The sequence below is a fragment of the Podarcis cretensis genome (genome assembly GCF_951804945.1).
Source record: "Podarcis cretensis genome assembly, chromosome: 4".
In the NCBI taxonomy this organism is placed as follows: Eukaryota; Metazoa; Chordata; class Lepidosauria; order Squamata; family Lacertidae; genus Podarcis; species Podarcis cretensis.
In genome coordinates, this window is record NC_137173.1 from 98,522,677 (window position 1) to 98,548,801 (window position 26,125).

Consider the following 26,125-nt stretch of genomic DNA (forward strand, 5'->3'; position numbering starts at 1 on the left):
GGGAGCAGCGCCGCGAGGCCGGCGGTTCCCTCACGGTTCCCTCGGCGGGACGAGATGCTGACCTCGCGCACGTTCCTCAAGCGCACGCGGGCCGGCGCCGTCCTGAAGGTGGTGCGCGAGCACTACCTGCGCGACGACATCTCGTGCGGGGCGGCCGCCTGCGCGCTCTGCGGAGGAGGAGGAGGAGGAGCGGAGGAGGCCGGCGGCGGCGGCGGCGACCAGCGGCCCCTGGAAGCTCAGCCGTGCGGGGCCGCCAGCAGCCTCTGCCCGGAGCCCCACTACCTGCTCCTCGACACCAACGTGCTGCTGCACCAGGTAATGGGCTTCTCAGGCGCGGGTCCCCGGCTGTGGCCGGACTACGACACCCAGAAAAATAGCTTGTCTCCTGAGTTCAGCCAATAAAACTCGAAACATGAGGCGTTACGGGTGCGAAGAAATCGATTACAGTCGGATCCGGTGGCACAGTGGTATTGGTAAAAATTCAATTTTCACCAACCATAAGCATCAGTAAAGGTAAAGGTACCCCTGCCCGTAGGGGCCAGTCTTGACAGACTCTGGGGTTGTGCGCCCATCTCACTTAAGAGGCCAAGGGCCAGCGCTGTCCAGAGACACTTCCGGGTCACGTGGCCAGCGTGACATCGCTGCTCTGGCGAGCCAGAGCCGCACACGGAAACGCCGTTTACCTTCCCGCTGGTAAGCGGTCCCTATTTATCTACTTGCACCCGAACTGCTAGGTTGGCAGGCGCTGGGACCGAGCAGCGGGAGCGCACCCCGCCGCAGGGATTCGAACCGCCGACCTTTCGATCGGCAAGCCCTAGGCGCTGAGGCTTTTACCCGCAGCGCCACCCGAGTCCCCATGCATCATTACCTTATTTCATGTTTAATATACATGCGTAATAAGCACTGGCAATTTCTGCTGATTAAGTTCTGATTCCCGCCGTGTTCTGTTACATTGTTTTAGTATGCATGTTGGGAACCTGTGTTACTACTACTACTACTACCTTTATTGTCGCTGTACAAGCTGTGAGGGACGCAGGTGGCGTTGTGGGTTAAACCACAGAGCCTAGGGCTTGCCATTCAGAAGGTTGGCGGTTCAAATCCCCACGATGGGGTGAGCTCCCGTTGCTCGGTCCCTGCTCCTGCCCACCTAGCAGTTCGAAAGCACGTCAAAGTGCAAGTAGATAAATAGGTACCGCTCCAGCGGGAAGGTAAACGGCATTTCTGTGCGCTGCTCTGGTTCGCCAGAAGTGGCTTAGTCCTGCTGGCCACATGACCCGGAAGCTGTACACCGGCTCCCTCGGCCATTAAAGTGAGATGAGCACCGCAACCCCAGAGTCGGCCACGACTGGACCTAATGGTCAGGGGCCCCTTTACCTTTACAACCTGTGTACAATTAAATTAACAAAATGGTGTAGCCATTTGCACCATGTAGCAGCTTATGTTCTAGCTTTGAGCTGTATCTTTGTGATTAACATATTAGCTGTATTTCATCCCCAATGGCGGGGAGGCAACTTTCAAAATCATCAGTTTCATAAAGTAACAGGCTACCATAACTTCTCTATTAGAAGCCCACTCAAGGATTTATAGGGGTACACATTATCACATTTATTGTGGCCCTTCTGCCACTGCCACACCATCGTCCCTTGCTGGCTGGGGTCGGGTGATGGGAATTGTAGTACACCAACAGCTGGGGGGGGGATCTCATCAAGGGTGGGATGTGCTGCCTTGGCAGAGCTGGCCAAACGTGAGGCGGGATGAAGCAGCTGCCTCGGGTGGTGGTAGCTTAAGGGGAGGGGACATTGTGAGCACCGTACTCAGCCTCACCCCACGGGAAAGTGGTGTGGCTCCTGGTCAGCATTCAAAAATCACCAGCCTCATTCTGCATCCCGACTCTCAGCCCCCTTGCGACTGAGTGAAGGTGCCAGGATGGCTCCACCATGTGGAGGTACATGCCTCCCTGGGGATCCTCGGATCTGGACTGTTTCCACACACTAGCAATGCATCCCAGAGAATTCTAGCTGTCATCTTTTATCTGCATGATCGGAACAAATTTCAGGTACCGTAAAGTCATATCGGAAAAAAAGGACTTTCGAGCCAAAAAATGGCAACTACGCGTTCTGTTTTGTAATCTTGGTTTAAGGAGCCATTTGGCTCCTAGCTTATATACCTAAGTTTCTAACACTGCTTCTGGCAAGATCTTGGCCGGGCCAACCATCCTTCCGTGGGTTCTGCCATGCAGCCCAGGTAAAGGAGGGTGGGCAGCGGCTTCCCAGTTCACTTTAGCCAGTGAAACGGTACAGGCTGCCCTGGATGATTTCAACAGGTCTGCTCTTGAGCAGAAGTTATTTGGATGCAACCGCATTCTTGCCTCTTGATACAAAAGGGCAAGGGCAAGACCTGGGCTGAGTGGCCCATTAGTGTGCCTTGAGTTTACAGTTGTGTCCTTTGGGTTTTAAAGAAGTTCTTCTTCCAAGTGGCTGCAATCATGAAATATCTGTTGGTTGTTGCTAAATATTATGGCAATTTACTCACATTGGTATGTTTTCTTTCCAGATTGATATACTAGAAGATCCTGTTATTAGAAATGTGATCATTCCTCAGACGGTCTTGCAGGAAGTAAGAAGGCGGAGCGCTCCAGTATACAAACGAATAAGAGATGTGTTAGCAAATTCTGAAAAACATTTCTATTCTTTCACTAATGAGCATCATAAGTAAGCACGAGAAGTAGTAAGCTACGCCATTCTTCACTGCTTTATTCATTACTAACAGATACATTCAATATATAGGGACGCAGGTGGCGCTGTGGGTTAAAGCCTCAGCGCCTAGGGCTTGCCGATCGAAGGGTCGGCGGTTCGAATCCCTGCGGCGGGGTGTGCTCCCGCTGCTCGGTCCCAGCGCCTGCCAACCTAGCAGTTCGAAAGCACCTCCGGGTGCAAGTAGATAAATAGGGACCGCTTACCAGCGGGAAGGTAAACGGCGTTTCCGTGTGCGGCTCTGGCTCTGGCTCTGGCTCTGGCCAGAGCAGCGATGTCACGCTGGCCACGTGACCCGGAAGTGTCTCCGGACAGCGCTGGCCCCTGGCCTCTTAAGTGAGATGGGCGCACAACCCCAGAGTCTGTCAAGACTGGCCCGTACGGGCAGGGGTACCTTTACCTTTACCTTTACCTAACAGATACATTCAATATATACAAATAGTCTGTTAGGTGCTGTTTAGTTTCAGGTTGTATTTTTTATGATATTGATTGTTTTTGTACTTGGAATTTTTAAAAATATTGAGGGATAACTCTCATAGCAAGCTCTATCAAGATGAGTACTCTTAGGATCCAGAGGATTTCCAGCAGAACTGGGAGGCAGCTGGCACTGCTGGGCTATGCTGACTTAACTCTCTCATCCTTGGCTCAGCTGGAGAAATGCTGAAGTATCTCCCTCATCTTGGCTGAGCCAAGCTTGGCGGCTGTTAAAATGACATAAGCCCTGAAAAAGGGTGCAATGGGAGTGGGACCAGAGAGTGGATCAGCCACATTGTTAGTTAAGCTGGCAAAAAGGGTGCTGTAACTGCAACCCTATTTTAAAGGTTTGTTTTCCTTCCGCCAGTGTTAAGGTGGCTGAGCCAGCAGTAGCCCTGCTCCTAAATAGAGTTTGGACCTGGTGTGACTGGATGCTTGCTTGCTTTATGCTAGCTTAATGTGTATAAGATTGTTCCCTAAATAGTATAGAAATGCTTTAAAATAAATAGCTTAAATTTAGATGAAGTTGCTGAAAACAGCACAGTGCATGATGGGATTGTGTGTGCTCTGTCTTTGCGTTATTAAGCCACCTCACCCCTAACTGTATATATAAATTTAATTAATAGTAATAATAATTAGTATATCTGCATACCACCTTGTTTGGAGGACTGTTTTACAGATTCCATTTCAACTGGAATTTTTGTTAGATATGTATATATGTATATATACATATATATGTGCCTCTTGTACAAAGGCTTCATACATATTGCAGGCTCAGATATATAGTTAGCCCTACAATACACTGAGGGCCTGTAGGCGCCAGAGGATTTTGTGTGGTTTATACTGTAAATGGATAATTTTTAAATGAATAACTGGCTTGTTGGTTTGCTTTTTGGTCTACAGAGAAACATACATAGAACAAGAACAAGGAGAAAATGCTAATGACCGTAATGACAGAGCCATCAGAATAGCAGTGAAATGGTATAATGAGCATCTGAAGGGATTGCAGGACGAAGATAGGATAAGAGTTATCTTGCTCACCAATGACAGAAAAAATAAAGAGAAAGCTGTGGAAGAGGGAATTACTGCTTATACATGTAAGTCCAGGCATTGATGAAAAGCCATACAGTTCTGCCATAAGAAAAGGAGCCTTGTGTTAAAATGTGCTGGTTGAAAACCTAGAATGGACTTATTCTGGGGGAAAGATGTCAGAAAACAGATTTCTCCTGGACTGTGCTCCAGCACATGAGATCAGTGGGCTTGGGAATACTTCATTACTCTTAGCCTGGCAGATTTTTTTTCAGCCTGCCCACTGGTAGTTCTGCTTCTGTGAGTTTCTCAGCAAGTGATTTCCTCGGCAAAATCCACTCCTAGCTTGCCCTGTCATCTGCACTTCTCATCTCAGAAAGGCAGGAGGAGACTTTTGCAACCACCTTGCTCAGTGTGTCCTCCCAACACTGGTTAAAAGGAGCTGGGGAGACCCGGTGGAGTTGTTGCTGGATAAAAATTATGGGGGAAAGTATTCCTTGTTATCAATGGAATGTTTGATACAGTAGTGGGGCAGTACAGTGGTGCCTCGCAAGACGAAAAGAATCCGTTCCGCGAGTCTCTTCGTCTTGCGGTTTTTTTGTCTTGCGAAGCAACCCTATTAGCGGATTAGCGCTGTTAGCGGCTAAGCGGCTATTAGCGGCTTAGTGACTTAGAAAAAAGGGGGGGGAAAGCGAAAAAAATTGCAAGACTCGCAAGACGAAATCGTCTTGTGAAGCAAGCCCATAGAGAAATTCGTCTTGCGAAGCGCCTCGAAAAACGGAAAACCCTTTCATCTAGCGGGTTTTTCGTCTTGCGAGGCATTCGTCTTGCAGGGCACCACTGTAACTAATTTCCAAAAAGAAGGAATGTGCAGGATTTTTGGTAAAACAGTTGTGGTTGGGGCAGAACAGATTGTATTTAGTGGAAAGATTATTTGCATGCTTAGGAGCATTTATACCATATTCCGTTCTGTTAGTAGAAATAATTCTTGCTATCAAGCCTAGACGTAATTTGTGGAGCCCACATGTCAATCTCACCATCCAAACTGAAGATTTGCTGCTGTAGAAAACAATATTATGCACCAGTTTAATATTTAATAGTTTTGTAAATTAGTATTGCTTGTTTTATGATTATTGTTGCATAAATGTATTTCTATTTTATTGGTAGGTGAAGAGTACATAAAGAGCTTGATAGCCAATCCTGAACTTGTGGATCGACTTGCTTGCATAAATGATGAAGCGGTATGTTTCACTCTTCTGAGTAGATGTCTCTGGAACAAGAAAGATTTCTAGTATAACTTTAGTATTGTAGAAAATATATCATTGAGTCTTGTGGAAATGTTTTCTTCTCAAGTTTATTCGAGAAATGCTGAATAGAATGTGGGATTCCATCATTCTTTGCGCTGTTCAGCAGTGGTCTCCATTTTTGTTTGGTGTTCCTGTGATGTGGCAAGAAGCAGAAGAGAGGATTGGAAAGATTGCAAACTAAGGATAGATTGGCAAAGAAGCACTTCCAAACTCATGGCAACAACAAAACTATAGTTGCACCATAAATATCACCACCAGGCTTGCCCATGAAGATCCAGCCCTAAAATCATCAGCTTAGGCGAATCGCTCATATTTGATATTTGAGGGGGCTGAGAAGGGCAGCTTCATTCTATGGAAACAAGTTGAGGGTCAGGGATCTGGGGAAACATCCAGCTGGTTCAGATGTAGTGTTAGGTGCACGAGTTGTGACAAGCCTTTGGCTCACGTACTCTCCTGTCCTTTCACATGTAAGAGGAAGAGATTGAAAACTTCCACTTTCAGTTTTAAAATGCAGTATGCACATTCGCAACCCGCAGCGTTCACAACCCGCGTCTGCGCATGTGCGGGTTGCAATTCGGCGCTTCTGCGCATGCGCAGAGCGCAATTTAGGTATGACTGTAACCCAAATTCTCCTTTATGCCTAACATCAGGGAACTCTGCATGTTTAGCTCTGTAAAATCAAATCATTTTTTATTATTGCTTTATGGAGAAGTTCAGTGGTTTAAAAAATTGAAGAAGATGCTTCTTGTAACCTACTCTTGGTGCATGGAGTAACACTAAACCATGGTTTAGATTATGTCCAAAGCAGCCTACTGACTCTTAACTGTTTCTTGTATCTGCATCTGGCTCTTACAGAATGAAATAGAAAATGGAAGGATCATTTTCTCTGAGCATCTTCCACTCAGCAAACTGCAGCAGGGTATCAAGTCTGGCCTTTACCTTCAAGGAACCTTCAGAGCTAACAGAGATAATTACCTTGAAGCTACAGTTTGGGTTCACGGTGATGGGGATGAGAGAGAGGTTTGTTTGATGCATATTGCCTGTGAAATCCTTTATTGGGAAAAGGTGCAATTGTTTTATACATGAATACTCTTTTGATTTTTTGCATAATTTAAATGAAGGTGGGTTGATAGGGTGAGGTAAGGGATCATTTTTAAACTCTTGTGAATTTACCTGTCAGCTGCAATTCGAGAACTGTCTACTAGACACTGATTCACACTAAAATCAGTGGGGCTTCAGAATAAGCTCATTCAGGCTCATGCTGAAATGCTACATCAAAACTGTTTAAGTTTTATAGTTAAGTGTTGCATCTGCATAGAGAAGATTGTTGTAAAAACAGATTTCCCACTTCTGGTTTGCAAGGCAATCAGCGGGTCGTACCGACATTTTTCTATTGAAGCTCAACCATGGCTTCACTGTACATTTGGGATCTTAATCCTAAATGAGCTTTGTTCACTTAATTCTGGTTAATTGTTAAATTTGCACTGAGCCACTGAAGAAAGCTAGGAGATGTAACTCTTGACTGTAGTGGCCAGGAGCAATTAGCAGACATTAGCCCTCTCACTTCAGGCCTTTTCTGGAACTCATCCAGTCCCTCTCTTGGGAGGCAATACTCCCAAGGCACATGGATAACCAAGTTTACAGCTGGGAATCCCTCTACTATTTTATGGGATAATACGTGATTTCATAAGGCGACTATTATAATTGAAACTGAATGTTTGCTTGATGCTTACAGGTATTAATACAAGGGCTTAGAAATTTAAATCGTGCAGTGCATGAAGACATCGTAGCTGTGGAGCTGTTATCAAAAGATGCTTGGGTTGCACCATCCTCTGTGGTCTTGCTTGATGAGGAGGGTCAGGATGAAGAGGATGATGTGGAAAAAGAAGAACAGAAGGAAAACAGTGTATGACATGAACATGCCAGGTTTCTCTATTCTTCCGCACTTGGCTCTTCTTATTATTGCAATGAAGTCTGACTGTTTTCATCAGTGTGTACATCTTAATTGATTTGGCAGTCAGTTATTTGGATGCATGTGTCCTGTGACTCCATGCATGCATTGGGGGAAAAGGTGCAAAAGTTACCATTCTCAGAATTCCATCTTGAATTTTCAAAAGCAGCATTCTAGCTAGAAAAATTAGGGCTGCCATATGTCTGGGAATCAAACTGTCAAAATGTCGTCCAGGCGGATTTTCTCCGAATTGGCAAATGTAGGGTTGCGATATTCCCAAAAGTGAAAATCAGCCAAAGTTGTTGACCTTCCCCCCGCCCCACACTTTTGGGAATATGGCAACCCTAGAAGAATGGTCTTGAAAACCTGGGCAGTGCTTGATGAAATATTCAAATTTAGCTGGCGTTTCAGAAGATTTTTCTGAGGCCAAGGGGTGGGGCCTTTGCATAGACAGTGGTCTAACTTTTGAAGTGCCCCCCTTCATGGTGCCCCCCCATAGCCACATCTCCATGGAGTGTCCAAAAATGACAAGCCAACATACAAAAACAAAAGAAGGTGTATGTGCACACACACACACACACAAGCATACAACTCCCTATTCCTTGACCAGAAGCTATTTCCTTCCTTAATTCAAACTCAGAGCAAGAAATAAAAGTGATGCATACAAGAACATGTCTGGAAACTGAGCGTACAGATTGAATGGGAGAATGCCCCTGCTCAGAAAAAAAAGTCTTAAGAGTTCCCCTTCTCTGAGTTTCCTCTTCCCTTCCCCACAGTATAATTCATAGAACTCCCTAGGACTGGTAGGTGCTGAGTTAATGAGAAAAAAATGAGAGTACTTTTGGATATTTTATTTATTTCCATAGTTTTTTAGTTGCAGAATACAGATTTTCATGGTATAGATTTTGGTCTAGATTAGTGCAGAATGTTATTTTATTCTTCTTCTGCTAGTCTTGGAAAGGCAGAAGGAGCTCCATGAGCTGCAAAAGTTCATGGGAAATATTAAACTTCTTTTGACGTCTTAAATTTCCATCCACACACTTTCAAGGGATCTCTGTGGCTATAAATGCTAGAAACTTGCCTTTTATTTTATTGTAATTTGTTTTCCTGATTGAAATGCAAGTTATCAGAATACTTAAGTGAACAAAACCAAATCCTGCGCTTGTACAGAATTACACAAGCCAGCCTGGCTTGTAAATGAATCGTTACAGTATTCTATTCGGAATGCTTTAAGGGAAGTTTATGTCAAAGAGTAGTTCAAATGATGTCATAATATGGAGTGTGACCTGGAACATTCTTACCACTAAAGTATGGCAGGTTGGGGAACCTGGTTGTTTATATAATTGCAGTTTATATTTATTATATATGTTTTTAAACCTAGCTGAAGACCTCTGGGAACAAGAGTATGCTGCGCCCTACCGGCAGAGTTGTGGGCATCATAAAAAGAAACTGGAGGCCTTTTTGTGGCATGCTTTCTAAGTCCCAAATAAAAGAGGTAAGAGCAACGGTTGCAGAATGCTTTCTTCACTACCTGAATTCCCTAATTTCAATAAAAGCCATTCCCCCTGCTTCCTAACAGGCAAGGCGACATTTATTTACACCAGCTGATCGCAGAATCCCTCGAATCCGAATAGAAACAAGACAGGCTTCAACACTTGAAGGGCAAAGAATTATCGTTGCTATTGATGGCTGGCCTAGGACTTCGAGATATCCTAATGTAAGTCTGAAAGGAAACTAACTGCCTCTGAAGATTTAACCAATCAACCTGATAATCAAACTGTTACAAAGGAAGACACAAGAGGTTAACTTGAACTACTTTTGTTGTATATACTGGTAGGCAAAGTGTGGCCTGAAAGGCATTTATCATAACTTATCATCCTGTTACGGGACACGGGTGGTGCTGTGGGTTAAACCACAGAGCCTAGGACTTGCCGATCAGAAGGTCGGCGGTTCGAATCCCCTCGACGGGGTGAGCTCCCGTTGCTCGGTCCCTGCTCTTGCCAACCTAGCAGTTTGAAAGCACGTCAAAGTGCAAGTAGATAAATAGGTACCGCTCTGGCAGGAAGGTAAACGGCATTTCTGTGTGCTGCTCTGGTTCACCAGAAGCAGCTTAGTCATGCTGTACGCCGGCTCCCTCGGCCAATAAAGCGAGATGAACGCTGCAACCCCAGAGTTGGCCACGACTGGACCTAATGGTCAGGGGTCCCTTTACCTTTACAACCCTTTACCTATCATCCTGTTTACAAAATTATTTAAGCCTTGTGACTGTGGTCACCAAGTCTGTGATGGAACCTGTTTTTGCTCATATCCTGATTCAGAAACACAGAAGCTGATATACTTAAATAATTGTTTGATCCGATGTATGCCTACTTGGGAATAATTCTTACTGAATGTAGTGAGAATTTCACATCCCAAGTAAGTTCCACATAGGATTGCTACCTACAATAATATTTATTTTTAATTGTCTTTAATATTAATATTTTTTTTCAAAACGGCATTGTTTCATAATATTAATGAAGACGTGTATTGGTTTAGGGTCATTTTGTAAAGAATTTAGGAACAGCTGGAGATAAAGAGACTGAGACTGAAGTCCTGTTGCTTGAACATGATGTTCCCCACCAAGCTTTCTCCCAAGCGGTTCTTAGCTTCTTGCCCAAGATGCCCTGGAGCATTACTGACCAGGTACAGTAAGCACTGATAACGTTCAGAGGTACTAATTGGTTAACATCACCATAGGTTTGCAATGCAGTTTGTGCTGCAGCGGGAACAATGATTAATAATGGAAATAGAAAAATGATTATTCAGATTCACTTCCATAATAATGAGGGATTTTAAACTCTTGGGTTTTTTTAAAAACCTCTGCCTCCCTGCAAACATTGATTTTACTCATTTCACTTTAATTGTCTCAAGCTGACAGAAATTAGCCGCTAAGTTTCTCCAAGGTGATTGAAACCTCATCAAAGTCAATTTCAGACTGTTTCTTTTATGAAATTAAAATGAACTGTATGTGCAGAGTATCCTTAACTATGGATATCAATTGTCCACAGCTTTCCCACAAATTTATTGCAAAGCAGTTGTCATTTCAGGAGGCAATTCTCCCTTTTAAAACAGTTTCTTTAAACTGTTAATCTTCCAAGTAGCACTGGATTGCATTGCACCTTTCTGATTCAATTTTGCATCATTTTTATTAGAAATTGTATTTATTTGTACTCTTCATAGTAAGATGGCATATTTCCTACTCTCTCTTGCATTGATTGGCCTTTCATCTTCAGGTGTTTTTTTTTTAAGTATGCTCTTTCTAGTCACATCCTGTATACCTGCTTGCTTAAGTTTTTGCTTCTGAAAAACTGAATGTGGCTTATGTATGCCAAAATAAGTTCATGGTCTTTTGTGCTGCAAGTTTCCATGCTGTTTTTGCTGCATCGCAAAAGGGTTCATTCCAAGGTTACTCATCTTAATTACCAAGTTTTATAATTAAGCAGTTTCTTCAGTATGGTGAACTTTTTTTCCATAATTATTATAACAGTCTGCAGTAGTTATAAAATGTTTGTTGGAAAACAAAATTTCAGGATATGAAGTTGAGAGAGGACTTGAGGCATTTGTGTGTATGCAGCGTGGATCCCCCTGGCTGTACTGATATTGACGATGCATTGCACTGTAGAAAGCTGGAAAATGGAAATCTTGAGGTAAGTCAAATGTTGGGTGAAGGCTGACATCATTTTCGCCTGTATATCTAAGTCATCCTTTAGGTCTTGAACATATTGTTTTCTGCATGTGAGGGTGGGAGAATAAAAGAACCCAAAGCAAGAGGAAAAGGCTTATTGCTCTATAAGAAGCAGTTACACAAACAGTTTTTTCCATTATAAATCTATTTATTATGCTCAGGTTTGTGGATTGCATTCAGGTATGCTTTCATTCTGTTCTATGAACTATGAGCACTGCAGTACAGTGGTGCCCCGCAAGACGAATGCCTCGCAAGACGGAAAACTCGCTAGACGAAAGAGTTTTCCGTTTTGGAGGTGCTTCACAAAACGAATTTCCTATGGGCTTGCTTCGCAAGATGAAAATGTCTTGCGAGTTCCTGCGGGTTTTTCCCCCTTTCCCCCCCTTTTTCTAAGCCGCTAAGCCGCTAGAAACCGCTAAACCGCTAATAGCGCTAATCCGCTAAGCCGTCAGTGGTCTTGCGAGGCACCACTGTACTACAGCCAGTTACACACATAGTGTATTTGAAGGCAGGCTTGTGTGAATACATGTAGGGATGCTGCTGTGGCTTAATATATATTCACTATGCTTGTGCCCAGTGTGTTTCAGTTCCTGGTTTTCTAGTTCCACACTTAAATTGTTCTATGCACAATTAAAGTATATTTACTTCCGAGTAGATAATGCATAGGCTTATACTGTTTGATTTATAAGGGCACGGGTGGCGCTGTGGTCTAAACCACTGAGCCTCTTGGGCTTGCCGATCGGAAGGTCGGCTGTTCGAATCACCGCAATAGGGTGAGCTCCCGTTGCTCTGTCCCAGCTCCTGCCAAATTAGCAGTTTGAAAGCACAGCAGTGCAAGTAGATAAATAGGTACCGCTGTGGCAGGAAGGTAAACGGTGTTTCCATGCACTCTGGCTTCCATCATGGTGTTCCATTGTGCCAAAGTGGTTTAGTCATGCTGGCCACATGACCCGGAAAGCTGTCCGTGAACAAACGCCGGCTCCCTCGGCCTGAAGCGAGATGAATGCCACACCCCATAGTCGCCTTCGACTGGACTTAACCATCCAGGGGTCCTTTACCTTTACCTTTTTTACTGTATGTTTTCATCTGAAGTATGTGCCGCTGCACTGTTACTGACAAGTTTAGCAACAAAACATCTCTCTAATGACTTCAAGAAACATGGAAAGTTAGAAGTAAAGGGTTATATGCAGCAGAGCTATTTACGTTTCTGATTGATGGCTTGAGGTAGTGAGAAGTTTCATAAAATACCTACTTTTGAAAATTCTGAATAACCTGTTTATTTACTAGGTTGGTGTACACATAGCAGATGTCAGCCATTTTATTCGTCCGGGAAATGCCCTGGACCAGGAATCTGCAAAAAGGGGCACAACTGTGTATCTGTGTGAAAAGGTATATTTTCCTGTTTGTATTTATTTACCTTCGGGTGGCATTTTAATTCCCTATATTGGTTTCTTCCAGACATGAAAGGCATTATATTTCTGAAGCTAACCAATCATACTATTGAATAACAGTTTCCCAGTAAAGGAATTAACCAAAAATCAACAGTTGCTGGGATCCCAAGGGTAGAGAACTGACCAAAACACAACCTTGGTTGAGTCGAAATTGTGTTAAAAGCATTGTCTATTGTACTTTCATCACGATAAGACTTTCCTTTTGACTGGATTTTAACCTGACCTTGGGTGATCCTTTTTGCCTACAGAAGCTCATTTCAAAGTCTATTTTTTCAGGCTTTGATGTCATTCAGAAGCGCCATTCAGAGCACAGGGCAAGAGAGGGCTTTTTTGAGAGGAGCTTCCAATGGCTTCTTCATAACCTCCTCTCGTTCTCTCTTGCCCTGCACTTTGAAAGGGACTTTGAAGGCACCATACCCAGGGCTTGGTTGAAAAATAGGAACTGTAATGTGAGAAAGGTAGCGTTTGATTATCAACATATCCTTGATCAAATTAACAACATGAGTACAGTTCTATAGATGTACACTATGTCAATATATATATATATATTGGTCATAAATAACCATAGTCATCATTTTGTGTGTTTTTGCAGAGGATTGATATGGTTCCAGAGCTGCTCAGTTCAAACTTGTGTTCGTTGAGATCCAATGTTGACAGGTAATTGTGTGGATACAGTTTTTAGATATTTAAGAATAACTTCTCTTCTGTAAACAGAAAACAATTCTGTTTGCAGAACGGGTTTTCCCACGTCTCTGTTCTCATTGTGATGTCCTACCACTCTCCAAGGATCCATTTCACGAGGGTTGTGGGATCCTCCTAAACTGGATGGCATGGGGTGCCAGGGTTGGGGGGCTGCAGCAAGAAGTGGGGGGGTGGGGAGGAGTGTTTCATGGAAACTGCAGAGGAGGGAGCAGGCTTCCCTGAGCAGAAGTGTCGTCTTCTCAGGCAAGACCACCCTAGGATCAAGGACAGCTGCAAGTAAATTTTCCTGTTTCATCAGCAACTTCTTACTTCTTTCCTAGGCTTGCATTTTCCTGTATATGGGAAATGAATCACAATGCTGAAATCTTGAAAACCAGATTTACAAAAAGTGTAATTAATTCCAAGGTAAGGTTCACATTTATTTGGAATATTTAACAACACATGCTGATTTGTGCCATTTTGAACTCCTGCTTTATATTGGGGCATTGAATATGTTTACACATAGGACACTAAAAATGGGTGAGTCCCAAGTTTATTTACCTGATATATATACTGTCCAGTCCAGATAAGGTGAGTGGCTGAAATCACATTGGTTGTTTCTTCAGCAATAGATCTGGACAAAGTTAAATCATACTTAGAGTAGACTTAAATGGATTTAAGTTGACTGATTTCAGTGGGTCTACTTGAGTGTGACTTAACATTGGATGTTACTTACAATCTAAACTACATTTTGCTATGTTTGGCGCCCTGAAAAATATTCTTTATTTACTTATTTGTATATTGAAATGTGTATGTTACTTTTACATCCAGAGGTGGTGAACGAAAAAGCAGTGAAAATACAATTACGATTCAGTAAAGGAAATATAAATGAGCTTGATACATGCCACAAAAAGACAAGAGTAGCAGACAAGATGGATCAAAATCAACAGCAAAGCCTGTTGTCTATGCATTTAGAGTTAGTGCTGTAAAACCACTGAAGGTTGCCCAGTTCAAACTTTCATCAGAAATTGATTTTTGAATTCTGTCACATTGAGATGGGGTTCTCTTAAGAATTATAACTGCTGCCCTTATATTGATTGCGTCTCTTTTATTATATATTTCTGTCCAAAGGCTTCCCTTACATATGCTGAGGCACAGATGAAAATAGATTCTTCCAGCCTGAATGATGACATTACTTCTAGTCTGCGCGGACTAAATAAACTAGCCAAAATTCTTAAGAAGCGTCGGATAGATAACGGGTAAGTAGTTCTTACTGTGCGTCTTCTTCTGCACAGCTTTTCATTCATGTGGAGTCACTATGACCCAATACAGCCACTTAGCATTTGTTAGAGTGGATCTTCCAGTTGTCTGCCCTAAAGAAAACAGTAGCAGATAAGATAGCACAGTAGTTTTCATAGTTTTCATACTGTTCTGAAATTCCACAGAAACATGTGTTTCTTAATAACAAGATCAAGTTTATTTGAAAGACTGGTTAACCATGACCACCACTGCACCCTGCAACTTGCAGCAGTCCCAAATGTGGGTGTTTGGTGCATTTATAAAGCCAATTTCAGATGTTGCCTCAGGGTTCCCATCTCCTACACCCCTGAGCTGTGTCATAGCCTGCTTGTTGGACCCATCCCAGTGCCAGGAACTCTTTGCATGCTGAATAAAGATGACCAAGAAACAAAAGAAGTTTGGCGTGAGCGGAGGTGGGAAAGAATGCCTCCCTTCTCTGAGGGGAAAGGGACGGAGAAGGTGTTGAAGGAAATTAGAAAGTGAAGTGAAAGATTAATGATAACAACAACAGCAACTACAACAACAACCACCACAACAACAATTCTGTGTGGTATCCAGTGCTGTCATTCCACTTGCCAGCTGGCCCCTACACACCTTCAAAATCTGCAGACGGTTGGAGGACCCTCTGGATAATATTTTTGAGGAGTGCAAGGAGAGGAGAGGAAGGGGACATCCCACTGACTAATACAGAGATGCTGAGACACAAAACATCCAGAACAAATGGCTGAATTTAGCATGAAGAAAAGTGAGCTCTGGAACTCCTTGCCACAAGGAGAATGTTGCAACGAATATAGCAATTTCCAAAGATGGATAAAATATCAGTAGAAAATTGTAATTATTGCCATCATTTTCTACCGGTACCTTCAGATACTTGTTTGTATGATGTATAGGCTCTGTAAAATATTTTACTATTCTCACATCTATTACTTTCTAGGGCTTTAACTCTCTCTTCACCTGAAGTTCGTTTCCACATGGATAGTGAAACCCACGATCCTATTGATTTACAGACAAAGGAGCTCAAGTATGTTTTATCTCCTGTTTTCACTGCAGTCCAATTATTTGTTCACAAGTGCGCCATAATGGAAGTATGATGTGCACAGTGCAGCTCTCCGCACCAGAGGCCACTTCAAAATATCAAAGCAGTCGACAGTATATGTTGCATACTATCAAGATAAATAACAGAATATGGACTGCTTATGAATATATTATGTACACTTCTGTTTAGAACATTCAGAAAAAAGGTTGTTCTGTGGAAAAGTCGGGACGGTTGGAAAATTGTGAACATGGACTTAATGATAATGTTATTATTTTTGTTTACTTACAGAGAACCATTAGTGTGTGTGGCACTTTGCAATATAACCAAGCAATAAATCTAAATTTTATAAGCTATAGTCTGCAACTTGTAACTGTGCACATGTAATTTTGGCTACACAAGCAATGTGCTGAACAGAGCTGGTAGCTGAGCCTGTCCACTAGAACAGACACACTCCAGAGTGCATCAGAACTAACATTAGGTCACAGGGACTGGAAACAGTGTCTAAAGGGCATTTGTGTATCATGTATAAAATATGCAAGAGTGAATTCTTTGTGCTTCTCCAGAACAAACATATCAAATTTTAGCTATCGCTTTCCATGACGGCATCTCTTCTTATAAGTGTAACATTTCCTGTTGATAGAGAAACGAACTCCATGGTTGAAGAGTTCATGTTGCTTGCTAACATCTCTGTGGCACAAAAGATCTACGATGAATTCTCAGAGCATGCCTTGCTAAGAAAGCATCCTGCTCCGCCTCCATCAAATTATGACATCCTTGTGAAGGCTGCAAAGTTTAAGGCAAGTTATCAATGCTTGGAATTGAAGTGGATAAAGGATCAAGTTCCTAGCTGGGATCAGAATACCGCACGTGGAGTTGTATTCAGCGTAGTGCTAAGGAAATTGTTCCATTGGCACACACATTTCTATTTTCCCTTCCCTTCCCCACAAACTGTTCTTGGGATTCTTCTGCTCCTTCAGAGCAGATCTGAGGAGGTCATGGAGAGAGGGGAGGTTTCACCATACATCCGGGCTTTTTTTTTTGTGAGACTTTGCAAAAAACAACAACTTTTGTGTTTGGATTTTCACTTTTTGAAATATTTAAATGAGTTTATTTAAAGGTGGCCCATGCTGATTCACACATGTACTAGGGCAACTTTGCAGACCCAAGACCCACCTCACATGCATTTGGGAACCCACTTAATTGTTTCACTGCATGGTTGTGCTGCTGTCTTGCAACCCTGTAAGGGGTTCTGACCCTCTTACTGAAGATCATTGTATTCTGGCTTTTCAAACCAGAAAGTCAAAACAAAAAAAATTCCTTCCAGTAGCACCTTAAAGACCAACTAAGTTAGTTCTTGGTATGAGCTTTCGTGTGCATGCACACTTCTTCATGCATTTCGTGTGCATGCACACGAAAGCTCATACCAAGAACTAACTTAGTTGGTCTTTAAGGTGCTACTGGAAGGAATTTTTTTTGTTTTGACTATGGCAGACCAACACGGCTACCTATCTGTAACTGAAACCAGAAAGTGTTTGTGCACTTCAATCCCAGGGCCACTCCTAAATATCCAGCCCATGGGTCAGTTCAGTCTTGACCCACCAGAGTTACCCATTTGGCCCGTTAGACCAAATTTGGGGGCAAGCCAGGCTAACCCACTGTACACCTGAAGTCATTCAGATAAAGGGCAGGGCTTGGCCAAAAGGGTGGGGCTTCACCAAAGCCCACTTGAACAACTTCCAAAGCACTCAATAAATTGTCTGGAACCTTTGAAGTAATGTGCAAAACTAGTAAGAAGGATTTCCGCCCCCTCTCCACATTGGCAGCAAATCTTCTGGCGTCATTTGTGACATCAGGTGATTGATAGATGGGCAGCCCCGCCCACCTGTCGAATTTGGCTTGGGAGACAGATCCTGATAAAGATTAGCCCACAGGGTGGAAAACCATTCCCTGCCTGTTCTAGAATTTGGAGGTAGTAAAAGGAGTTTGCTCCCTGTGTGCAGGCCTCAGAGTCCTTGTCCTTTTGACATCTAAATTAAGTTCATGAGCACTTGATTTGTGTACAACAAAAGGATATAGCTTGGCCATCTGTTATTTCCCTTGGCTTTGAACCCCTGTTGAGGGCAGCCATATTGATTCTTAAGTTTGTGAGTTGAACAGATGCTATTGCGGTTTATTTTTCATCTTGCATGTAGTCCTTTCCCTGAGGAGCTCAGGGTGTCATATGTCAGTTCCTTGGCCTGCATCAGCAAATGTGTTCAATAATGCATATTTAAACCATAGCAAAGTGTTGGGAAATATTGAAAGCGACTCCCCCCTCTTCCTTTTTCTATAGGGTTTGGACATCAAAACTGACTCAGCAAAAGCCCTGGCTGATTCTCTTGACAGTGCGGAATCACCTTCTTTTCCTTACCTGAACACTCTGTTACGTATCTTGGCTACTCGCTGCATGATGCAAGCAGTTTACTTTTGCTCTGGAATGGACACCGATTTTCGTCACTATGGCTTAGCCTCTCCTATTTATACACATTTTACTTCACCCATCAGAAGGTACTCTCCATGAAATTTTGAAAGGGAAAAAATGTGTGTGTTGCAGCCTGTTAAAAATATAGTTTGACAATTGCTGCATTCTACCAAATCACCCTAGGATAAATTACTTTCAATGTTGCTTTTGTTATTTCAAATACTAAAGTTTTATTACAAATCGTGCAAATATGGCAAACTTGCCTACTGTCTTCTTGCTTTCTATGCGTACTTTGGGACTGTCTTGCAGAATTTTGAACTGTTTACGCTTTCTGATTTTGTGTAGGAACTAGTTGATAAAGCATAGAATAAATCTTGGCGAAGGAATCTTGATTGATGCAAAGTCCTTAAGAGCCTTTGAGCCTCCAGGGCTTATTGAATGCTGAGTATATCAGCTGAGGAGGAGCAGAAGGAAGGAAGAATAGAGAGGAAAGAGAGGGGGTTGTCCTACTCAATTCCCATACCCTTTAAATTTATATTGAGCACACATTTCTACAATACTGATAGCAGTAGGATGAAAGCATAGGGAAACGCCGTCCAAATGTCTGGACGACTGTTGCATGAAGCATCTGCAATACAAGCAGAAATATGACAAGATGTATTAGGATGAAAAGAGCTTCATTGGTTCCGTACTGCCCGTGTCATTTATACACACACACAAACACTTACCCTATCAGACTTCAGGAAAAGACACATGTGACTATCTAATTCACATTCAACCTCCAGCCACGTAGGACTGGATCATGCAGAAATAGCCCCATCCCATAGCTGTAACTGCTTTCAAGGGGGACCTGTGTAACACACAAAGGACAGCCACAGAATGTAGTTTATAAAAAGGCTAGACTTTCCGCAACAGTCTTTTAGGAGAACAGGCCAGAAACCTTTGAAGTCCTGTTTCATATACTGAAACGACATGGCATGTTTTATCGGAGAAATAGATGTAAGCAAGTTCTTTGAATTTGAAACTGCTTTGGTATTTTTACCCTTCACAAAATACAAATCAAATCTTCCAGGTACTTTAAATGTGCACTATCAGATTTTTGCCATGAGGTTAAGAAAATGCTCCTCCTTGCACTAAATGGAGAGTTTTTTGGGAGAAATGAATCTGGAAGTAAGATTTGAGTTGAGTGGACATATTTCACGAGCTATTTCCAGGGGAAAATCATGAATAGGAAAAGGGAAAATACGCCCTCCTCTTTTCACACTTCAGTATCTCTCCCCACACCTCAAATAAAGACGACTGCTTCTTGGGAGAAAAGCAATGACAAACCTAGACAGCAACTTAAAAAGCAGAGACATCACCTTGCCAACAAAGGTCCATATAGTAAAAGCCATGGTTTTCCCAGTAGTGATGTATGGAAGTGAGAGCTGGACCATAAAGAAGGCTGATTGCTGAAGAATTGATGCTTTTGAATTCTGGTGCTGGAGGAGACTCTTGAGAGTCCCGTGGACTGCAAGAAGATCCAACCTATCCATTCTGAAGGAAATGAGTCCTGAGTGCTCACTGGAAGGACCGATCGAGAAGCTGAGGCTCCAATACTTTGGCCACCTCATGAGAAGGGAAGACTCCCTGGAAAAGACCCTGATGTTGGGAAAGATGGAGGGCACAAGGAGAAGGGGACAACAGAGGACGAGATGGTTGGACAGTGTTCTCGAAGCTACCAGCATGAGTTTGACCAAACTGCGGGAGACAGTGGAAGACAGGAGTGGCTGGTGTGCTTTGGTCCAGGGGATCACGAAGAGTCGGACACGACTAAACAACAACAAAAGTACTCAGGTTTGGGATTGGCAGCTGGCTCCAAACCTGAGCATATTGCATAATAGAGGAAGATTTCAGGATAGCGAGAAAGGAAAAAGTCCTCTCCACCAGCCCTACCATGAGCCCTTAACAGAATTACAGGGTTTATTTTCCAGGCAAACTGAAGCCCTGGAGAGACACTCCTGTGAGGAGCAACTGACACTCTGCAAGGTTTTTATTTGCACACCTTTGCTCTTCCTTCATTGCTTATAGTTTACAAGTGAACTGCTGCAGAAGATGCGAGCTGCAAAACCTGAATGTTTAACAAGGGTTTCTGTGCACCTGAAACAAACTGTGGTTGGCTCTCACTTGTCAGTGACTAATGTTTTCTTCTTTCATTGCAGGTATGCTGATATTATAGTACATCGGCTGCTGGCTGTGGCCATAGGGGCAGACAGCACTTATCCTGACCTCACGGATAAACATAAATTGGCAGATTTGTGCAAGAATCTAAATTACAGGCATAAAATGGCTCAGTATGCCCAGAGAGCTTCGGTTGCCTTCCACACTCAGGTGAATGTTTGTCTTTTTCTTCCACAAAGCATTTGGGAACAAAGGAGTGCTGGAACAATGGCTGCTTCACCTTGAGGTTGTGATTTTTAAATGGCTTTATATTATTTGCAGTTTTGGGGGATTCTTGAGTCAAAAGATGAGGCAAAATGAACTCCACCCCCCAAAGAACTATATCCTCTTCTTCCCCTTGATCATACCTGCTTAGTTTCAGCAAAGTGCCAGCAATTGGGGGCTGGGTCGTTTGGAAGCTCTCTCATTGCAACAGTTTAGGCAGTGCATCATAATGGATAATATTGTGTTGTGAATGAACAGCAAACTTGGGAATTTGAAGCTGCTGTTGGTCTGATAGCTATACAGTGGTACCTCGGGTTAAGTACTTAATTCGTTCCGGAAATCCATACTTAACCTGAAACTGTTCTTAACCTGAAGCACCACTTTAGCTAATGGGGCCTCCTGCTGCCACTGCGCCACCAGAGCACGATTTCTGTTCTCATCCAGAAGCAAAGTTCTTAACCTGAAGCACTATTTCTGGGTTAGCGGAGTCTGTAACCTGAAGCGTATGTAACCTGAAGCGTATGTAACCCAAGGTACCACTGTATTTACATCATGAATCTCTAGAACTTTGGAGAAGCATGCTTTTAAAGAATGATCCAGCCCAAGTCAAGAGCATTTGTCCTCTTAATTTTGGCAGAGGAGAGAATTAAGCATGTATTTAACTGCCATAGATATCTGTGGAACTGAAATGTTCTTAAATTTGAATAGATTATATTTTCCATAGTGCCTGCAATATTCTATCTGTCCCCCCCCCCTTGAAAACTTAAGTGTTGTGTAAAAAGATGGTTCATTTCTATTTCGTATACATATTCAAATGTCTGCTAAAACTGCCCAGAGTCCCCACTTTTCTGTGTAGGACTCTGCAGTTGTGTTGGTTGTTTCAGAAGTGAGTGGAAGGACAGTGTGGTCAGTCATTTGCTAGAGAAAGAAGAGCTGCTAGGAAGTGCATACATTTGCATCCATATCCCCCCCCCCCGCACATCTCAGCATATTCAATGCCGGGAAGAAAAACGCCACTGGTTCATCTATTCAATATAAAATTCAAAGTATTTGTTTAAGCACTTTGGAAGGGAGTGGGATTAGTTAATTAATTCATCTGGGTGTTGCCTTTAACTGTAGAGGAAACATGTACTTGCTTCTTTTCTTCTAGGGTTTCAGTGAAGATAACCATTTATTATCATTATTATTAAGTATCATTTATTTATTATATTTATACAAATTAAGTAAACAAATGTAAATATTTTGCTTGGCACCTAAAATGCATTATTATATTTATTATAGTTAAACATCAAAAATGGTTTCCATTTCTCCCTACCATAGTTGTTTTTCAAAAACAAAGGCGTGGTGAATGAAGAGGCGTATATCCTGTTTGTACGGAAAAACGCAATTGTTGTTCTGATTCCCAAATATGGCTTAGAAGGCACCGTCTTCTTTGAAGAAAAAGACAAGCCAAAACCAGCCCTTCTGTACAACGAGGAGGTAAGGCGTCTTAGTTTTTGTATGGGATCTTTTTAGTTGGGACATCACACAAAGCCCAGCTGCCACTTATGCAACTCCCAACCACTAAGAAGCATTTCAAACTTACTAAGTTTAATGTGTGTTTTTGTAAGTTTAGCATTAGATATGTTACAAGGGAAACTGGTTTCAGGGCTGTGTGCATGCTATTTGTGTGTGTTTCGTTTTATGCATGCTTTGTTAAGCTGATTGAAGGAATGTAGGTATATTACTCTGTTAAAAGTGCAAATTACTTATATGCAGCTGTTGCTTTCCTTAGGGGCTTGGTATAGTTTGCATATTTCCTGAAAGCCAAAGCTTTAAATACTTCAAAATGTTACGCTTTAAATACTTTAAATGTTATTACTATTTATTATCCTTCAGTGTGTCAATTCTGTATTGAACTAGGGGAAAAAATATGTTCTTTTCTTAGATTCCCTCTCTTACTGTGGAAGGCACGCCTTTCTATACGTTTGACAAGGTTATAGTGAACATCATGTTAGATGCTTCCAATATTCAGCACCAGAAAATCCGTATGGCCCTGGTGGAGCCCAAGGTAGGTTACTGGCATAGTAGCTGAAAACAGTGTGGTGACACGGAGAAGTCAAAGCATTGCATATTGGTTTGAAGTCGATCTGAAAGCAAACTTTGAGACAGATTTGGAGGTTCCTTCTTGGATGAAAAGACCTAGGAATACGTTATCTATTACTTTTCTTAAATGGGTTGGCATGGAAGGAAGTATGGCACAAGCTGCCTTTTATTATCTTGACCTGGTGGGAAGGAACTAAGTTCCCACTGGAATTAAAAGGGGGCTTAGGAAAAACAAGAGGTGGTGGTTCAGTGTGATTTAAATCCAGCTGCTGCAGCTTCACTCACCAGCAAAGTGCTGGCTCATACATAAGTAGCAAGGATTTGTATATTCAAATGGCCGCTTGAAGGTATAGGATGTATCTGCATAGAAAAAACCCGCATTGGACTATATAAAAAGACCTGTTGATAAGGGTCAGATGAGGTCACACAATTTTATCTCTGTGCAACAGCACTTTGCTTTCTCTAGTATAAGTGGAAATAGGTAAAATAAGTAAAGGACCCCTGGCAGTTAAGTGGATATAGTGGTGTTCATTACTTTTTCCCCATAGGAAAAAGGTGTACTGGGGGGTGAAAACTTACTGCCAGTCTCTTGTGACTCCCATTAAGAATCAAACCGGTTCCTATCTGTATCGTGGGTTCTGTTTGTTGGTCACTAGAACAAGGCGGTCCAACTTTTCATACCAAGGGGCTGCAAGAGTACTTTGACATTGAACCCGTGGGATGCACACTGCCTTGTCGGGCAGGGAGGGGGGGCAGGCTTTGGGAAGGAGGACGGAGGACTCTAAGATCCTGACGGAGCCCTCATGACTCCTTCCCAAAGCCCAGTGTCTCCCCCAGCTTTGGGAAGGCAAGGGCTTACAAAAAAGCCCTTGAGGGCCACATACTGGACCCCTCTTTTCTCGAGTGTGACTTTGTTGGGGAGGAGTGGGAGAACTGTTGTCCAATTTTTCTATACTGAATTGTGAATTATCCTACAGCAACTCCCCCCCAGGGAGGGCAGGGGGCTTCTCCAAAGAACATCTCTGTTTAGGATTTTAGAATATACATGTTGTGAAGCTGAGTGACAAGACTATTTTATTTTAAAAACTGATAGCATTAGGCTGGCATTCAGCTAAACAGGTCTGCAAACACGACTACTTTTCACTGTGCCATGTAACCTCTCCACTTTGATGCCCCCTAAATCTGCTCTGGAGGCTTGGGGAAACCCCAGAACATATTTTGCAGGTGTGCAGGACAAAGTTGTTCCATTGCACAGCTAAAATTCCTACACTAGCAGGGAATGGCTAATGGCTAGTGCTTTTCACAAGCAGTAAACATTGTTAACCTTTTCCTTTTCTGTCAGGTACAAGGCATTAGTATTCCAAGCCAGGCCAAGCCACTGAGCGGCAAGAATGAACCAGAGAAAAAGAAGACAAAATTGGGAAAATAGCTTCATTTAGCCAAAAAGAAATAGTTAATTTTACATCGTATTGGATGTTTCAGACAAATATTTTATATACATTTACAAGCCACTTTTAAATAACTTTGTGTCGTTTAAACTTTTATTTTTATATGTTCCTGTTCCTGTATTGTATTTAAAAGCACCACTTAAAAAACGAAGCTAAGCTTTTGGACATATTTAGGTGATTCTACAGAAGCAGCAAAGTAAAGAATATCTTTACAAGTTCCTGATTTAGAATTGTCTATATGTGCTGTGGTGTTTCAGACTTTTCTAAATAACATTTGCTAAAACTGTTCATGTACAAAAAAATAATAATTAAAAGAGGAAGTAATGAACCATCTTTTGAACCTCAAGTGCATATAGTATTTATTTTGGAAAAAACATTTGCTGAGGGATATGCTGCTGGAGGAATGTACATCACTTGTCCACATTTTAAATACTGCCTCTGAATTACATACCTTGGTATTTCCTGTAAGTTGGGAAAATGTAGAGGTCTCTTCAGAATTGATTTAAGCTTCTAGCAGTGATTAGGGGAGCTGCCCTATTATCACAGAGGGCTGGTTCAGGAAGCAGTGCATATTGCTTCCATTTGCTAAGGCAGAACTCATAAAGAGGACTGGAGATGGTAAAACTTGTATCTGGCTTGCATAGCCTATAGCTAGGTGGCTCCCTTCATAAATGTAGCAGTCAAACAGAAATTTCCTGCACATAGAAGCGAGTGTGTTATGGAGAAGGCTGTGCCACAAGAGAAAAAAACTGGAAGGCATTTGCCAGTGACAGATACTTACCGAATTCTGCTAAAAGTGTTTAAAGTGTGGTTGCAGAAGACAAACAGTAAATGGAAGGAACCTAATTTCGAACTAGGAAATGGAACCTTAGATCAAGCATGTTAGAGAACGATTTAAAAAGAATGTGTAAAATTGGGGCATTAGTCTGAGAAGGAATAGAAATAAAAATATACTGAATAGGAGAATTTAATGTTGGATGTCAGTAGAGCACGTACTGCTGAGATTCTAATCCATTCGAGTGTACAGTGGTACCTCGGGTTACATACGCATCAGGTTACAGACTCCGCTAATCCAGAAATAGTGCTTCAGGTTAAGAACTTTGCTTCAGGATGAGAACAGAAATCATGCTCCGGCAGCATGGCAGCAGCTGGAGGCCCCATTAGCTAAAGTGGTGCTTCAGGTTAAGAACAGTTTCAGGTTAAGTACGGACCTCTGGAACGAATTAAGTACTTAACCTGAGGTACCACTGTACATCTTTATCAGACAACAGGGCCATGAGCTGGTAAAGTTCTTTTAAAAGCAAAATTTGTTGTCTACATTCAGAGTTCTGCACTAGGTTCAGTTAAATGTTTGTCCCTATCTCCATCTTGTGTCTCTGCAAAATTGAAAAAAATAAATGGAGGCCACAGGTGGCTCTTGCCTTGCGTTTATCTCAAAAATTCCTTCTGTGAATTCTGACACATTTGAATAAGCTATTGTTGCCAAAGCTGCTCAGGAATACATTTAAGTTAGAGGTTGCCCTCTCCTCCCTGCTCCACTCCAAGAGGCTAGTTAGCACGATGGGAGTGCCCGAGCCCATTAATCACGTTGAGATGCACCTCCACAGGGAACTTTATTGGTTTGGTTTTTATAGTACACTTACGCCAGGGGTCAGCAAACTGTCCCTCAGACCTTGTGGAGGGCCGGACGACATCTAATCCCATGATCCTTCCACGCAGAAGGGAATTTCCCTGACACTGACATTCGCAGGCTCCTAGTTTTGAGCTGTACTAAAATTGTGAATTCTTGCTAAACCCTACTGACACATTATCAGAGGGGTGCAGAGCTTACACTGCCAAAGTAGTTGACCATTCTTGTTTTTCTTCCCATGCCGAGTTTCCCTTAACAGCTAAAAGGAAGTTAGAGGAGGGGAATGCATGCAAAGGTGACAAAAAATCCAGTGCTCAGGTACTTTGAAGGTATTAAAGATCCAACTTATGAAACAGATTGTTATCCCAGGTG

General features: G+C 42.5%; 1 protein-coding gene across 1 annotated transcript; it reads left to right on the top strand.

The window, feature by feature from the left end:
* DIS3 (DIS3 homolog, exosome endoribonuclease and 3'-5' exoribonuclease) lies at positions 1–24,469 on the top strand. The gene is made up of 21 exons (XM_079973148.1): positions 1–315; positions 2,554–2,711; positions 4,131–4,324; positions 5,424–5,497; positions 6,419–6,583; positions 7,299–7,469; positions 8,896–9,009; positions 9,094–9,231; positions 10,050–10,196; positions 11,084–11,200; positions 12,526–12,627; positions 13,282–13,346; positions 13,712–13,796; positions 14,502–14,629; positions 15,604–15,690; positions 16,346–16,502; positions 18,038–18,252; positions 20,368–20,536; positions 21,911–22,069; positions 22,518–22,640; positions 24,018–24,469. The coding sequence occupies exons 1-21, from the start codon at positions 55–57 to the stop codon at positions 24,102–24,104; spliced, it is 2,916 nt and encodes a 971-aa protein (XP_079829274.1). The 5' UTR covers positions 1–54; the 3' UTR covers positions 24,105–24,469.
* Positions 24,470–26,125: the final 1,656 nt, after the last annotated feature.

What these genes read in the sequence shown, in the direction of transcription:
- DIS3 (XM_079973148.1), top strand. Translation starts at nt 55, where the DNA reads ATGCTGACCTCGCGCACGTTCCTCAAGCGCACGCGGGCCGGCGCCGTC. An exon ending in CGGTTGCCTTCCACACTCAG is followed by an intron (nt 20,537 to 21,910) that starts GTGAATGTTTGT and finishes TCCCTACCATAG; the next exon opens with TTGTTTTTCAAAAACAAAGG. An exon ending in CCCTTCTGTACAACGAGGAG is followed by an intron (nt 22,070 to 22,517) that starts GTAAGGCGTCTT and finishes TTCTTTTCTTAG; the next exon opens with ATTCCCTCTCTTACTGTGGA.